Source organism: Notothenia rossii (assembly GCF_949606895.1).
Source record: "Notothenia rossii genome assembly, chromosome: 11".
NCBI lineage: Eukaryota > Metazoa > Chordata > Actinopteri > Perciformes > Nototheniidae > Notothenia > Notothenia rossii.
The window spans coordinates 42,704,761-42,722,087 of NC_136910.1; the positions used below are offsets into that span (position 1 = coordinate 42,704,761).

A 17,327-nucleotide genomic window follows, 5' to 3' on the forward strand; every position below is an offset into this window, starting at 1 on the left:
GAGCACTCCTCACTCGGACTAAACCCCTCCATGCACACCGCCAGAACCAGAACCTCACGCCCCTGGTGACCTTAAAGGTGTTTGTCTTTGTTTGCTTTTGTATTCCACATAGACAGGCAGGTGTTCAGCACCACGGACAGAGCCTGCCCGCTGCTGCTGCTGCTGCTGATGGAAGGTGGAACACTTTGAGTCTTTTTATTTTCTCTTTTCTCCCTGCTCCTGCACACACCTTTTGTTACCCTCCTCTGCCTTACACATCCTCCCACGCTCGAGCACTCCTCACTCGGACTAAACCCAGATGTTCACACCCTACAGAACTTCATGCCCCTGGTTACCCTAAAGGGGTGGATTTTGCGGTGCTTTACCGTCCGCACATCGGCATAAATATTCGGCCTTATTCATGACACTACCACCCCTTCTTTGGAGGATATTCTCATGCTCCTGGTAACCCTTTAAATAGTCTGATACTGTCAGGGCTCATCACCGCACTTTACAAGCCAGAAATAATGTTTAAATGGTCGGGGAAAGTGTTTTTAAACGTCTGGAAGAGAGTTGTAGCCTGTCATTTTGCAGGATATCATTTAACATTGAACATCTCCTGGAAATGCACAGAATATGTCCATTTCCAGGAGAGACTCCATGTTAAATGATATCCTGCAAAATGACAGGCTATAACCCAGGAACAAGTGTTTGAAAGGCGGGGAAAAGTTGTTTAAAATAGTCGGAAAAGTGTTTTTAAACGTCTGGAAGAGAGTTGTTGCCTGTCATTTTGCAGGATATAATTTAACATGGAACCTCTCCTGGAAATGCACAGAGTATGTCCATTTCCAGGAGAGGTTACATGTTAAATTATATCCTGCAAAATGACAGGCTATAACCCAGGAACAAGTGTTTGAAAGGCGGGGAAAAGTTGTTTAAAATAGTCGGAAAAGTGTTTTTAAACGTCTGGAAGAGAGTTGTTGCCTGTCATTTTGCAGGATATAATTTAACATGGAACCTCTCCTGGAAATGCACAGAGTATGTCCATTTCCAGGAGAGGTTACATGTTAAATTATATCCTGCAAAATGACAGGCTATAACCCAGGAACAAGTGTTTGAAAGGCGGGGAAAAGTTGTTTAAAATAGTCTGATACCTCCAGGGCGCATCACCGCATTTTACAAGCCAGGGAAGTTGTCTGAATCCTGGGTAAACATTGTTTAAATAGTCTGACACCTGGCACTGTATTTGCCCCTGGGAAACTTCAAGGTTATATTCATGTTTTATTATTTATTTAATAATCACATGATTTTTACAAAAACAGTATACACAGTATACATATATACAATAATAATAATAATAATAATATAACAATATACATAATAAAAACATGAAAAGTGGTGAAAATGAGAAAATGTATCCGAAAATAGTGCCTCCTAATGCGGGCATGTGGACAGTAGCCACAGACTCACAGGCACACACACATGCAGAGATCCAGGGGGCGGAGCACATGGCTTTTTTTACCCAGAAATAAGTCTATGAGAGGCGGGGAGACTCAGAGGACAGGCTGCGTCACCTCACTTTGTAACCCAGGAAAAGAGCAGGAATTCTGGCTGCGTAAGTGTTAAAAGTGCATTCATCTGTGTTAATCCGACAGCCGCAGAGGTGCTGACGCAAAGCAGGCGGAACAAATTGATTATTTGAACCAGGAATAAATGTTTGCAAGGCGGGGAAAGTGTTCCTGCAGCCCCTCCATAACGGTAATAATGATTAGAAATGATTTCCAGGGCAGAAAGCGTTTTTTAAATGTGGAAAAAAATATGTTAAACTGTTTAAAAAGCACAAAGTGATTTGAGTGCAGTTCTCATGTGTCCCCACAGGAGGGCGCGTCGTCCCAGGGAGCACAGTGCATGGTGACAAGGTACGATTTATACCCTAAAATAGCATGCTAAGCGTGGGTGGATTAGTTTCAAAGCATGCACACTCTGCTCGTGTCAGACTTCCATCAAATACACCGGGGAAAACACCTCTCATTAGCCCCTCACAGACCACCAAAGGACGGACTAAGCAGCTCCAGCACGGCTCCCTCACATGGAGCTCAGGTTATTTCATACCTCCAGGAGAGGGACCGGGAAAACCACCTCTCTGTAGCCCCTGACAGAGCCCCAAAGGACGGACTAAGGACCTCCGGCAACAGTGGCACTTCCATAACCTCGTGAACCGTGAGACCCCGGGCCCCCGGACTTAAGCACTCCCCCACGGACTAAACCCAGATGTTCACACCCTGCAGAATCTCATGCCCCTGGTCACCTTTAAGGGGGGGTGGATTTTGCGGTGCTTTACCGTCCGAACACAAGCATCAATATTCGTCCTCCTTCACAGCAGCAGCAGCAGCAGTAGCAGCAGCAGCAGCAGCAGCAGCACCTGCCCTGCTGGAGGTTCACACTTTAACTTATTTGTATTCGTTTTTTTTTGTTCCCCTCCTCTGCCTTACACATCCTCCCACGCTCGAGAAAGTGTTTTTAAACGTCTGGAAGAGAGTTGTAGCCTGTCATTTTGCAGGATATCATTTAACATTGAACATCTCCTGGAAATGCACAGAATATGTCCATTTCCAGGAGAGACTCCATGTTAAATGATATCCTGCAAAATGACAGGCTATAACCCAGGAACAAGTGTTTGAAAGGCGGGGAAAAGTTGTTTAAAATAGTCTGATACGTCCAGGGCGCATCACCGCATTTTACAAGCCAGGGAAGTTGTCTTAATCATTGGTACACAGTGTTTAAATAGTCTGATACCTGGCACTGTATTTGCCCCTGGGAACCTTCAAGGTTATACTAATGTTTTTTTATTTATTTAATTATCACACCATTTTTACAAAAACATTATACAAAATAAACATAATAACAACATGATTAACAGGGGCCTGGGGGCCATATTAGCCGTCTAACTTGTACAGTGCACCGGGGAAAAAAGGTTGAGTCCACGGCCCCTTTCCCCTCATCAGGAGTATCAATCGGTCCTGAAGAAGAGGTATCGCGCTGCTCTCCGCCCCTGAGTCCTCTTCGGAGGTAGCTGACGGTGGTAAACCTCCTTCTGATGATGATGATGATGCTGCTGCAGCTGCTGCCGCCGCCCTGAACATGGAGCGGATCTTCAATGCCTCCTTTATTCCAGGCGTATTCGCGTAGAACCGGTCTGCAGTGCTTACGTCGTGGCACATAAACCTAGCTAGAATCGACCTGCTTTCTGGATCTTGGTGATGCTTGATATTGTCAGCCAGGGCAGTGCGCAAGATGGTGAAGGTGACTGCTGTTTCTAGCCCAGCATCAGCCACCATGGCGGCGAGAAGCTCCGCCTGGCTCGGCAGACGATCCAGCTTGTCCCTCTTCACCTTAAACTGGTGGAGAGTGACAGACTTTTTCAAACCGTTAATGTTGGCTTTCACCTCTCTGATGATGTGGGTCATATCAGACTGGGTGAGCCTGCACCCCCGGAGCTTTGATGCAGACAAGTACCTCAGGAAATGGTTCACAGTCTTCAGGAACAACAGCGATGTTGTGACTGTCTGGCCCGACTCTGAAATATACTCGCTCCAGCCACGGACCCTCTTTGTGTCTTTTAGAAACAGCCAGTCTGACCACATGACAGTCTTCACCGGGGTCTTGCTTCCGGAGGCTTCTGGGGACCGCATCACAGACTTGAGAGGGGTCTCACTCGCAGAGGCTTCTATGGACCGCATGACAGTCTTCACCGGGGTCTTGCTTCCGGAGGCTTCTGGGGACCGCATGACAGTCTTCACCGGGGTCTTGCTTCCGGAGGCTTCTGGGGACCGCATGACAGTCTTCACCGGGGTCTCACTACCGGAGGCTTCTGGGGACCGCATGACAGTCTTCACCGGGGTCTTGCTTCCGGAGGCTTCTGGGGACCGCATGACAGTCTTCACCGGGGTCTCACTACCGGAGGCTTCTGGGGACCACATGACAGTCTTCACCGGGGTCTTGCTTCCGGAGGCTTCTGGGGACCGCATCACAGACTTGAGAGGGGTCTCACTCGCAGAGGCTTCTATGGATCGCATGACAGTCTTCACCGGGGTCTTGCTTCCGGAGGCTTCTGGGGACCGCATGACAGTCTTCACCGGGGTCTTGCTTCCGGAGGCTTCTGGGGACCGCATGACAGTCTTCACCGGGGTCTCACTACCGGAGGCTTCTGGGGACCGCATGACAGTCTTCACCGGGGTCTCACTAGCGGAGGCTTTGTCGGACCGCATGACAGTCTTCACCGGGGTCTTGCTTCCGGTGGATTCTGGGGGACCGCATGACAGTCTTCACCGGGGTCTTGCTTCCGGAGGCTTCTGGGGACCGCATGACAGTCTTCACCGGGGTCTCACTACCGGAGGCTTCTGGGGACCGCATGACAGTCTTCACCGGGGTCTTGCTTCCGGAGGCTTCTGGGGACCGCATGACAGTCTTCACCGGGGTCTCACTACCGGAGGCTTCTGGGGACCGCATGACAGTCTTCACCGGGGTCTTGCTTCCGGAGGCTTCTGGGGACCGCATGACAGTCTTCACCGGGGTCTTGCTTCCGGAGGCTTCTGGGGACCGCATCACAGACTTGAGAGGGGTCTCACTCGCAGAGGCTTCTATGGATCGCATGACAGTCTTCACCGGGGTCTTGCTTCCGGAGGCTTCTGGGGACCGCATGACAGTCTTCACCGGGGTCTTGCTTCCGGAGGCTTCTGGGGACCGCATGACAGTCTTCACCGGGGTCTCACTACCGGAGGCTTCTGGGGACCGCATGACAGTCTTCACCGGGGTCTCACTAGCGGAGGCTTTGTCGGACCGCATGACAGTCTTCACCGGGGTCTTGCTTCCGGAGGATTCTGGGGGACCGCATGACAGTCTTCACCGGGGTCTTGCTTCCGGAGGCTTCTGGGGACCGCATGACAGTCTTCACCGGGGTCTTGCTTCCGGAGGCTTCTGGGGACCGCATCACAGACTTGAGAGGGGTCTCACTCGCAGAGGCTTCTATGGATCGCATGACAGTCTTCACCGGGGTCTTGCTTCCGGAGGCTTCTGGGGACCGCATGACAGTCTTCACCGGGGTCTTGCTTCCGGAGGCTTCTGGGGACCGCATGACAGTCTTCACCGGGGTCTTGCTTCCGGAGGCTTCTGGGGACCGCATGACAGTCTTCCCCGGGGTCTCACTACCGGAGGCTTCTGGGGACCGCATGACAGTCTTCACCGGGGTCTTGCGTCCGGAGGCTTCTGGGGACCGCATGACAGTCTTCACCGGGGTCTTGCTTCCGGAGGCTTCTGGGGACCGCATGACAGTCTTCCCCGGGGTCTCACTACCGGAGGCTTCTGGGGACCGCATGACAGTCTTCACCGGGGTCTCACTACCGGAGGCTTTGTCGGACCGCATGACAGTCTTCACCGGGGTCTTGCTTCCGGAGGATTCTGGGGACCGCATGACAGTCTTCACCGGGGTCTTGCTTCCGGAGGCTTCTGGGGACCGCATGACAGTCTTCACCGGGGTCTCACTACCGGAGGCTTTGTCAGACCGCATGACAGTCTTCACCCGGGTCTTGCTTCCGGAGGATTCTGGGGACCGCATGACAGTCTTCACCGGGGTCTTGCTTCCGGAGGCTTCTGGGGACCGCATCACAGACTTGAGAGGGGTCTCACTCGCAGAGGCTTCTATGGGGACCGCATGACAGTCTTCACCGGGGTCTTGAGAGGGGTATTGCTGCTGGAGGCTACTGTGTTCATGCCGGGGGTACTTGAGATTGCTACGCCCTTAAATCGTATACATTCTTCGTCTTCCTCAAGCAGAGCAGCAGTGGCATTCTGCTTCCTGGGTTTTAGACCCTGTTTTAGCCTGGAGCGCAGGGTCTTCACCTCATCAATGAGGGCATCCTTCTGAGCCCTCAATGCCACATTGTCCAGCCTCACCTGCATGCAGTCCTCTTCGTCACACTCGGTATGTGGGGAGAAGGGTGGAGGGTGCACCGGGAATTCCTCCTCATTGTCTATATCCAATAATGTAGCCATTCCAATGATGGGATTAGTCTCTCGGAGGTCATGGAGCAACTTCATGGCCACACTATGCTTCAGCCTTGCCATGACCTGATGTGCCTCATCTCGGGAGAACTCAGGGTCACGAGTTACATGACGGTGTAGTTTCTTCCCAGCATACGAACACCCTGTGATGGGACAGGGTTTGGTCCGAACATTTATTCTACCACTGGCCATTTTAAGAATGATGCCTCTTTCCTCCAAATTCCGCACTGCATGTTTGTGCTTAAGGTGCTTATTCAAAGCCAGATAGCGGAGACTGCACACCGGGCATTCGGTCAACATCCTTCCCAAAACACACACAATGAATTCTATTTAAATGGTTTTCTGTTTCTCCGTTTATATGCGTTAGCCAACTGGTGATTGCAACCATGGGTCCGATGCTTCAATGCAGGGAACACGGACCAAGGGGAGGACTTGGGTTACCACCTGGTTAAAATGGTCCCACCTCCGCACCAACGCGGGGCTGGTGATGGGTCTGATACATTGATTGTTTTTTGTTTCATGGTTCTGCCACGAGCTCACAAGACAGTTTTGGGTACAAAAACGTGGGGATAACAGTACCTCCGGGCGCTCCATCCCGCTCCGGCTTTCGCCGCAGCGGCGGGAGGAGGCATTGAACCCCTCGCACCTGCCTTTTACAGCAGGCACGCGCTGGTATCGGGGTGGGGAGAGAAGGTAGAAGCAGAGGCTGCAGAAACAGCCAGAGCCTTTCCCCTCTAACACACCCCTCATTTGGTGCATTGAACCCCTCGCACCTGCCCCCGGAGGAGTCAGGTGCCCGGAGGCGCACGGTGGACGGCCAGGGCGAGACCGCCACACCGCACTGGAGTCAGAGTTCCGAGTTTTTCGAGCCAGGTCCCGGTGAAACGCAGTACGGAGCACCCGGCAGGAACCTCCAGCAGACCCCCCCGCGCGGTTCCCTCGTCCCTCAGAAGAGGCGGAGAGGTGGGTGTTTTTCATCTGCTGGCGGACTGCCGGGGAGAACGTGCTGCTCGGGAGCCAGGCTCAGAGTGGGGTGGGGAGAGAAGGTAGAAGCAGAGGCTGCAGAAACAGCCAGAGCCTTTCCCCTCTAACACACCCCTCATTTGGTGCATTGAACCCCTCGCACCTGCCCCCGGAGGAGTCAGGTGCCCGGAGGCGCACGGTGGACGGCCAGGGCGAGACCGCCACACCGCACTGGAGTCAGAGTTCCGAGTTTTTCGAGCCAAGTCCCGGTGAAACGCAGTACGGAGCACCCGGCAGGAACCTCCAGCAGACCCCCCCGCGCGGTTCCCTCGTCCCTCGGAAGAGGCGGAGAGGTGGGTGTTTTTCATCTGCTGGCGGACTGCCGGGGAGAACGTGCTGCTCGGGAGCCAGGCTCAGAGTGGGGTGGGGAGAGAAGGTAGAAGCAGAGGCTGCAGAAACAGCCAGAGCCTTTCCCCTCTAACACACCCCTCATTTGGTGCATTGAACCCCTCGCACCTGCCCCCGGAGGAGTCAGGTGCCCGGAGGCGCACGGTGGACGGCCAGGGCGAGACCGCCACACCGCACTGGAGTCAGAGTTCCGAGTTTTTCGAGCCAGGTCCCGGTGAAACGCAGTACGGAGCACCCGGCAGGAACCTCCAGCAGACCCCCCCGCGCGGTTCCCTCGTCCCTCGGAAGAGGCGGAGAGGTGGGTGTTTTTCATCTGCTGGCGGACTGCCGGGGAGAACGTGCTGCTCGGGACCCAGGCTCAGAGTGGGGTGGGGAGAGAAGGTAGAAGCAGAGGCTGCAGAAACAGCCAGAGCCTTTCCCCTCTAACACACCCCTCATTTGGTGCATTGAACCCCTCGCACCTGCCCCCGGAGGAGTCAGGTGCCCGGAGGCGCACGGTGGACGGCCAGGGCGAGACCGCCACACCGCACTGGAGTCAGAGTTCCGAGTTTTTCGAGCCAGGTCCCGGTGAAACGCAGTACGGAGCACCCGGCAGGAACCTCCAGCAGACCCCCCCGCGCGGTTCCCTCGTCCCTCGGAAGAGGCGGAGAGGTGGGTGTTTTTCATCTGCTGGCGGACTGCCGGGGAGAACGTGCTGCTCGGGAGCCAGGCTCAGAGTGGGGTGGGGAGAGAAGGTAGAAGCAGAGGCTGCAGAAACAGCCAGAGCCTTTCCCCTCTAACACACCCCTCATTTGGTGCATTGAACCCCTCGCACCTGCCCCCGGAGGAGTCAGGTGCCCGGAGGCGCACGGTGGACGGCCAGGGCGAGACCGCCACACCGCACTGGAGTCAGAGTTCCGAGTTTTTCGAGCAAGGTCCCGGTGAAACGCAGTACGGAGCACCCGGCAGGAACCTCCAGCAGACCCCCCCGCGCGGTTCCCTCGTCCCTCGGAAGAGGCGGAGAGGTGGGTGTTTTTCATCTGCTGGCGGACTGCCGGGGAGAACGTGCTGCTCGGGAGCCAGGCTCAGAGTGGGGTGGGGAGAGAAGGTAGAAGCAGAGGCTGCAGAAACAGCCAGAGCCTTTCCCCTCTAACACACCCCTCATTTGGTGCATTGAACCCCTCGCACCTGCCCCCGGAGGAGTCAGGTGCCCGGAGGCGCACGGTGGACGGCCAGGGCGAGACCGCCACACCGCACTGGAGTCAGAGTTCCGAGTTTTTCGAGCCAGGTCCCGGTGAAACGCAGTACGGAGCACCCGGCAGGAACCTCCAGCAGACCCCCCCGCGCGGTTCCCTCGTCCCTCGGAAGAGGCGGAGAGGTGGGTGTTTTTCATCTGCTGGCGGACTGCCGGGGAGAACGTGCTGCTCGGGAGCCAGGCTCAGAGTGGGGTGGGGAGAGAAGGTAGAAGCAGAGGCTGCAGAAACAGCCAGAGCCTTTCCCCTCTAACACACCCCTCATTTGGTGCATTGAACCCCTCGCACCTGCCCCCGGAGGAGTCAGGTGCCCGGAGGCGCACGGTGGACGGCCAGGGCGAGACCGCCACACCGCACTGGAGTCAGAGTTCCGAGTTTTTCGAGCCAGGTCCCGGTGAAACGCAGTACGGAGCACCCGGCAGGAACCTCCAGCAGACCCCCCCGCGCGGTTCCCTCGTCCCTCGGAAGAGGCGGAGAGGTGGGTGTTTTTCATCTGCTGGCGGACTGCCGGGGAGAACGTGCTGCTCGGGAGCCAGGCTCAGAGTGGGGTGGGGAGAGAAGGTAGAAGCAGAGGCTGCAGAAACAGCCAGAGCCTTTCCCCTCTAACACAGCCCTCATTTGGTGCATTGAACCCCTCGCACCTGCCCCCGGAGGAGTCAGGTACCCGGAGGCGCACGGTGGACGGCCAGGGCGAGACCGTCACACCGCACTGGAGTCAGAGTTCCGAGTTTTTCGAGCCAGGTCCCGGTGAAACGCAGTACGGAGCACCCGGCAGGAACCTCCAGCAGACCCCCCCGCGCGGTTCCCTCGTCCCTCGGAAGAGGCGGAGAGGTGGGTGTTTTTCATCTGCTGGCGGACTGCCGGGGAGAACGTGCTGCTCGGGAGCCAGGCTCAGATTGGGGTGGGGAGAGAAGGTAGAAGCAGAGGCTGCAGAAACAGCCAGAGCCTTTCCCCTCTAACACACCCCTCATTTGGTGCATTGAACCCCTCGCACCTGCCCCCGGAGGAGTCAGGTGCCCGGAGGCGCACGGTGGACGGCCAGGGCGAGACCGCCACACCGCACTGGAGTCAGAGTTCCGAGTTTTTCGAGCCAGGTCCCGGTGAAACGCAAGACTCCAGCAGGAGCCTCCAGCAGACCCCCCCGACGTTTCCCTCGTCCCTCCTGGCCATCAGAGTCGAACCCGTAGTCCGGAGGAACCGACCGCCATAGCACCGGCACGAGGCCGGGCTGGCGGAGGCCCTCCGATGGCGGGTTGCGTTTGCCATTCAATCAGTGAGAAATCAGAAGAGGAAGGGGAAAAAAAGACTAACTTGTCTTTTTGGAGTTCCATAAAAAATGGGTGAAAATGAAAAAATGTATCCGAAAATAGTGCCCCATAAGGCGGGTAGAGTCCCCTGTCAACTCCCCTCGCATTCCTCCACACTCTGAAAAAGTCAGAGTTATTTTTTGGAGAACCATGAAAAAGGGCTAAAAGTGTTGAAATGTATCCGAGAATAGTGCCTCATGAGGCGGGTAGAGTCCCCTGACAACTCCCCTCACATTCCTCCACACTCTGAAAAAGTCAGAGTTATTTTTTGGAGAACCATCAAAAAGGGCTAAAAGTGTTCAAATGTATCCGAAAATAGTGCCTCATGAGGCGGATTGAGTCCCCTGTCAACTCCCCTTACCTTCCTCCGGAGCCCAGTTCAAAAACTTAAAGTTTGGTAAGAACCATGCTGGGGGGTCTCCGGGCAACAAAATGTATCCGAGCCAGAGTGCACATACATTTGAGTCCTCTCAAAAACCGGGTTTCCGATTTCGTGCAGATGGTAGCTTGTAAAACATGAACGGTTTTTTACAACGGAGGAGGGGAAGTCTGGATTCCCCTCTCCGTTGTACCTTGCAACAGTGGGGTAAAAGCCAGATTGTTTCAGAGACCCATAGTAAGGATACCATGGACCATTTGCATCCTAAATGATCCATTTAAAAGCCATGTGTAAGGGGGGGAAAGTGCAAGTGCAGAGAGGAGCCTGAAAATACCTCTCCAGGACCCCGGGGAGCAGCTCCCAGGGGCTGGAGAGGGGGAGACATGTGGCTCACAGGCAGGCCTGGGGGCCCCTGCAGAGCCCACAGCTGCTGGGCATCGACATTGGAGGTGGGCAGTCCGCCTTTCAGCACCCGCACTCGGCCCTGGCACCCGCATATCCTCTCTGAAGCCAATCTACAAGAAGCCACTATGCCTCCAAACTCTTTGCTTACGGCCATACCACTCTGATCACGCCCGATCTCGTCCGATCTCGGAAGCTAAGCAGGGTCGGGCCGGGTCAGTACTTGGATGGGAGACCGCCTGGGAATACCCGGTGCTGTAAGCTTTTTTTAAATGCAGCTACATGCATGGTGACAAGGTACGATTTATACCCTAAAATAGCATGCTAAGTGTGGGTGGATTAGTTTCAAAGCATGCACACTCTGCTCGTGTCAGACTTCCATCAAATAGACCGGGGAAAACACCTCTATTTAGTCCCTCACAGACCACCAAAGGACGGACTAAGCAGCTCCAGCACGGCTCCCTCACATGGAGCTCAGGTTATTTCATACCTCCAGGAGAGGGACCGGGAAAACCACCTCTCTGTAGCCCCTGACAGAGCCCCAAAGGACGGACTAAGGACCTCCGGCAACAGTGGCACTTCCATAACCTCGTGCACCGTGAGACCCCGGGCCCCCGGACTTAAGCACTCCCCCACGGACTAAACCCAGATGTTCACACCCTGCAGAACCTCATGCCCCCTCATAACCTTTAAGGGGGGGTGGATTTTGCGGTGCTTTACCGTCCGAACACAAGCATCAATATTCGTCCTTCTTCACAGCAGCAGCAGCAGCAGCACCTGCCCTGCTGGAGGTTCACACTTTAACTTATTTGTATTCGTTTTTTTTTGTTACCCTTCTCTGCCTTACACATCCTCCCACGCTCGAGCACTCCTCACTCGGACTAAACCCCTCCATGCACACCGCCAGAACCAGAACCTCACGCCCCTGGTGACCTTAAAGGTGTTTGTCTTTGTTTGTTTTTGTATTCCACATAGAGAGGCTGGGGTTCAGCACCACGGACAGAGCCTGCCCGCTACCTCCAGGGCGCATCACCACATTTTACAAGCCAGGAAAGGTGCATGGATCCTGGGTAAACATTGATTAAGTGTTTTTAAATGTGTGGAACAGTGTTTTGTCACTTTCAAAACTCTCCTGTCATTGACCGGAGAATTTGGGTCGATGTTGTATTCAATCTGGCCATTAATATTCCAGTGAGACGAAGTACGTACATTGACCGGAGTGATCCCATGTTAATTTTGTCCAAAAACCGGAACATTCCCTACCCCAGATGGCCCGGGTTCAACTCCCAGTATGGGAATAGGATATCTATTGGTTTGGTTTGTCTAAAATATGTTTAATACCACATATTATAGTATCTCGAAAAGATGCACAAAAACAACAATTAACATGTCCCATATGGTCGAGCTGTCAGGATTCCTGGTTTTCAGCCAGGTGGCCGGTGTTCAACTCCTGGTATGGGAATGGGATATTTATTAGTTTAATTTATCTAAAATATGCTTAATACCACTTAGTATAGTATCTCAAAAATATGGAAAAAAACAACAATTATCATGTCCCATATGGTCTAGCGCAGGGGTATTCAAATAAAATTCAACGAGGTCCAGTTAGAGAAAATCTCCCCATGCAAAGGTCCGGAACATCAAAATGTCTAACTTGCTTTATGAATTAGTGTGATATATATTGAAGTAGCCTGCAGCTTTATCAACGTCTGCATGTAATCAACAACTGACTGCCAATCAAATAAAGAAAGTACAATTCATAAACAACAATATTTATTGTCACTTAACATTGAACTATACAGATATACAGTAAATACTGTGGATATGTGTAATGTTCCTCTCGGGCTGCATTTAAAAATAAAATAGAGAAAATAAATAAAATAGCTTTTGAAAATGTGTGCATCTTAAAAGTGCTTAATTTTAGATAAATAAAATAAAGTGTAGCAGCAGCATCTTGAGTTTCCCTTTTTCTTTGTTAACCGTTTCACATCATGACTTAACAGTTTCAGACGATTATAGAACAATATCAGTCTTTACACATCATAACAATTGAACAGTTTTAAAGTTTCTCTTTCTTCCCCTCTTATATTGCAGTCCCTCACTCACTTTTTTTTATTCAGTGCGAGAATTGAGCTTGAGCTTGTCCTGCCAGGAATTTAGATCTGGGCTGAAATGGTGTCAGGGCCATTCTCATACACACATGCAGGTGCTCATTGGTAAGCCTCGGTTAGCCTGCGCTGGAACGATATTTAGTATTTATTTTTGTGACCTCAGTTCTGACTTGAGAGGGAATGTTTGGTCAAACACTTTGTGTTTTGTCTCATAGTGGCGTTTTGGCACTTGTATTGAGCGCCACGGTCTCTGAACAAATGAGACACACTGGCTCTGTGCAGTGGGCAGGATGAACATGATTGAGTTCGTCCACTCAGGGTTAAAAGCTCTGTTCTCACTGTCCACTTTCCTCTTCTTGGAGAGCGCCATGTGTAATTATTTGTCTTTCCCTGCCGCTAACACGCCTGTTCACTCTCCTCTCCGTCTTCTCTCCCTGTATCGCTAATTATTCTCTTCACACTTTCCTCTCCGCTTCTCTCTGCCGCGCTCTCGTCTCTTCTTCTGTGTTTCTCTCCCTGTATCACTCACTCATCTCTTTCGCCCCCTGTCGGCAGCGGTTAAAATAGAATTGCCCCGTCAAAATTGAAATCCCCTATTAATGTGCTGATTATAGGTCCGGGTCCGTATAGGTCAGCGTCTGGGTCCGGATCCGGACCGCGGTCCGCCTGTTGCCGACCCCTGGTCTAGCGGTTAGGATTCCTGGTTTTCAGCCAGGTGGTTTTAAAGAAAACAAAAAAGTAATAGTACAGTATCTGAAAACAAGTAAAGTGAAGTATGTTAAAATGTAATTTAAAAAAGGTCATAATATAGCAAGTGGAAAAATTGCAAGAAGCCCTGGCTTAGCGTGTCGACAAAAAGTCCTAGTATAGCAAGTATTAAAAAGTCAGAGCAAATTATATCATAAGGTCATAGAATAGTGTGTCAAAAAATATGGAAAAAGTCATAGTATAGCAAGTATTAAAAAGTCAGAGTATACTGTAGCAAGTATTACAAAATCAGAGTATACAGTACCAAGTATTAATAAGTCATCGTATAGTATATATATATATATAGTGTATGTCAATAAGCTCATAGAATTGTATGGAAAAAAATATGGAAAAGTCATAATATTTTATCAGGGAAACAATTATATGGTCTTGGTATAGAATGTTGAAAAATAGTCATAGTATAGTATGTTGAACATTGAATGTAAAAAGTCACATAATTTGGTAAAAGAGGTCATAGTATTTTATGTCCAAAAGAGATGTTTTGACATCACTGGTGAGCTGTCACCCCAGCTTTGTGATCTGCTCTAGTTGGTAGACTTGGTGAAGGTGGCTCTCTGCCGCTTTATCGCCTCACAGCTCTGAGGGTGAAGAGGACCCTGTTGGAGATGTTAGAGAGCCAAGACATCAAACTGTGACAGAGAGTGAGGATCTCATCACCAGAGAGCTGTCACTGCCACTTACATTGGGCATTGGAGGAAGGAGGGGAGAGACTGTGACCGAAAGGACAAAAGAAATTGACAGCGAGGATGAGCGATGGAGATAGGAAGGAAGCCATAAAAATGAGAGGCAAAATATTTATTATGACACTGGAGATCTGCTTCCCATTGTCTGAGCCACCCCTGCCTCAGTATTCTGAGAAGGCTGAGTGGTTGTATGATGCAAGAGAGGAGCACTTAATTCCCTGTAATTTGTTCTGAATTGAGGAAGCTTCTGCCCTGTCCTATATAGCAGTATTCTATGTGCAGGTTTTTTTTACTTGTATTGCTTTCATATCTCTTCTTTTGACTCAGTATCTGTAAACTCTATCCATGGTGCCATTTATCCAAAAGAAAAAACCTTGATTGTGATTAATTATAAAACATACATTATTTCAAACAAAAAACTATTTTCCTTTATAGAATTCAAATGTAGATTTAATTTCAATATTAAAAAAGACCTCTGACTTAACATTTGTCATTGAGGAATTTGGTAATTTGGATTGTCCTTCAGCATTAGAGGCATTGCTCTTTTCATCATCTCTTCTTTCTGCTCACAATTCATTTATACATAATTTAACAGAAATCGACTGATAATGATTACATTGCTGGATGTCATAATATGTTTTGGATGATTTATCTGTGTAAAGAATACAGTATGTCCCGTCCACTCTACCACTATGGCATGTGCCTTGTTTAATCCGTGTATATGTTATTAATGAGAGTGGATCTGGATGACATTACCCAATAAAAACGACTACAGTACAAATGTGTATGAAGGCTTGTCTATTCATGTTGAATGCTGCTGGAAGATTCATGTTATAGTTTCTTAATGCAAACAAATGAAATCCTCATGTTCTGTTTTCAATGTTGCATATAAATATAATTTATTATTAGTCTTAAAAATTCTTTCTTACACTTTGTACAGTAACATGACAGATGAAATGCAAGCAGTTTGCGAGGAACATCATGAGTGCCAGTAACAGACAGGCTACATTATCACTATACACAATAATAATCATGAAGCTGAATAGCAACTAGGGAATGCAAAAGGCTAGCCCACTGAGAATGTAAAGATTGTTTCAGAAAGATGCAAAGTTTGCATAGATGGCTTTATGAAAACTGGGACAACTGCCATAAAAAAAATCCAATACCAATTGAGAACGCTTGAACAGTACTGTTGCATGAAAGGAATGTTGTGTTTACAACTGTCACTATTTTTTTAATCCCACAGTCAGTGTCATAACATTGATGGCTTCTGATATTAATGTACAAACACAGAAGTTTAAATCTCTGTTCTCCAAAATCACAGATGACTCATTCAGTTCTGAACACAGGAAATACAATTGAAAAAAAAAAGTGTTATGAACAATGTTAGATTTTTAGATTATCACCCTCTGTGTTACATTTGACCTCATACACTGTATGTCAATTATTTGGTAAAAAGCAGTGGTATTCAGTTGCATTGGTCCTACAAAAATATACTTATATGTTTCCCTTTTCTAATGTAGTTTCCCCTCCTTTCTGCCAGCATCAGGTTCCTTGAATGTAGGCAATATCACCTTGAACAACCTACAAATCATCCACATCTGTCATGAATTTTACTCAGTCGAGGGAAATAGTCTTAGTCACCCTCTATTAAAAGGGTGATATACCGATGTAATGAGCCAAATTACCCGATAACAAACATGCAAAGAAAGTCAATAAAAATCATTACCAATGCAACTTATCAAAAGAATATTTTAAAGATCTAAAAAAAATCATGTAAAATAAGCACACATAATTGAAAATCAATAATTATACATGACATGAATAAAAAGTATTAAGAGTAGTTAAGACAGCGACACTAAAGCTGTAAAAGGGTTACATCATTGATTTCCTTCTGTACATGTAAATAAGTCATTACTGCAAGAGTCCACCGGGAGGTGCTATGATACAGTCAAACATAATGGAAACAAAATGTGAGGACACTGCAAAATATTCCATAACAGGCAGAATAAAATACAAAAAAAGATATGTATAAATAGGCATATTATTAAATACTATGTTATCACAGAACATATCCTCATCCATGGAGTTGCTATGGAGATTGGTTTTGGAGAGTGAAAGATGATTCCTCTGATCCAAGCCTTGCCTCTTTGACCTTTTATAGCGTCTCACTACTTACTCAACTTGTCTATAGCAAGGGCATCATCCACACATCCGCACAGTCCATAAAAAAAAAAAACGGACAGCTGTTTCCAGGGAAACTAGAGCCAAAAATATCAGGTTGTTGAACCAGAAAGGGAGACATAAATGACAGAGATTCTTGTTTACCCTCCAAGTTTTTACAACCTTTGTTGCCAAGGTTTAACTGGGTCATGGCTGAGTAGACCTGGCTGTTTATTTTTTCCTACTTCTCTGAGTGTGCACACACACCCACCCACACACACAGTATCTGTGAGCGAGCATGTGCATATGTCATTGTGATTTGTCAAATGACTCGCCAGCTTTCCGGCATCCCCCTCTCTTATCTTCTTTTATGTCTTCTTGCTCCCAGGAGTGTCACACTCCCTGGTGGGCAGATGTCAGTGTTCAGTCGCTAAAGGAACAAGGCTGTCATGTCGCCCCATCTCCTCCAGCACCTGGGCCAATCGACCGAGGTTGCCATCAGGAAAATGCTGCGCCTCCCACAAGTCCAGGATGACTCCCGTAGGACTGGATTTGGTGGCAAAGTAGTTAAGATACCTGTGTGAAGAATTGTGACAAGAGACAGGAATGAGTCAGAAATAAGTAGCAAAGGGTTAACAGAGATTAGTAGGTTTACTTGAATCATAAGGTGGGGCATGGCAAGTCTCCTAACATGGTTTGAAAAATGATTTCAGTGGGGAGACTATGCAAAATATCTGCTAGTTGAGTCGCTTTAAGAAACTGAATAAATAAATACAAAGAAATAACTTATAGAGAATTTGTGCTGGAAATTATGATTTTAAAAGCCCATCTTTCACAAAGGGTTCACCCAGTTTTTAATATTCAAAATAAAC

The 17,327-nt window shown here is 49.5% G+C and overlaps 1 protein-coding gene across 4 annotated transcripts in view; it reads right to left on the minus strand.

Annotated features, from left to right (window-relative positions):
- Positions 1-15,160: 15,160 nt before the first annotated feature.
- unc5cb (unc-5 netrin receptor Cb) overlaps positions 15,161-17,327 on the minus strand; it is a 107,572-nt gene continuing 105,405 nt past the window's right edge. For all 4 annotated transcript variants that reach the window (XM_079657471.1, XM_079657474.1, XM_079657473.1 and 1 more), the window contains one exon: positions 15,161-17,031. In XM_079657471.1, coding sequence (XP_079513597.1) covers positions 16,872-17,031 — 160 coding nt within the window. In that variant the 3' untranslated portion in view covers positions 15,161-16,871. The remainder of the gene's footprint in view (positions 17,032-17,327) is intronic.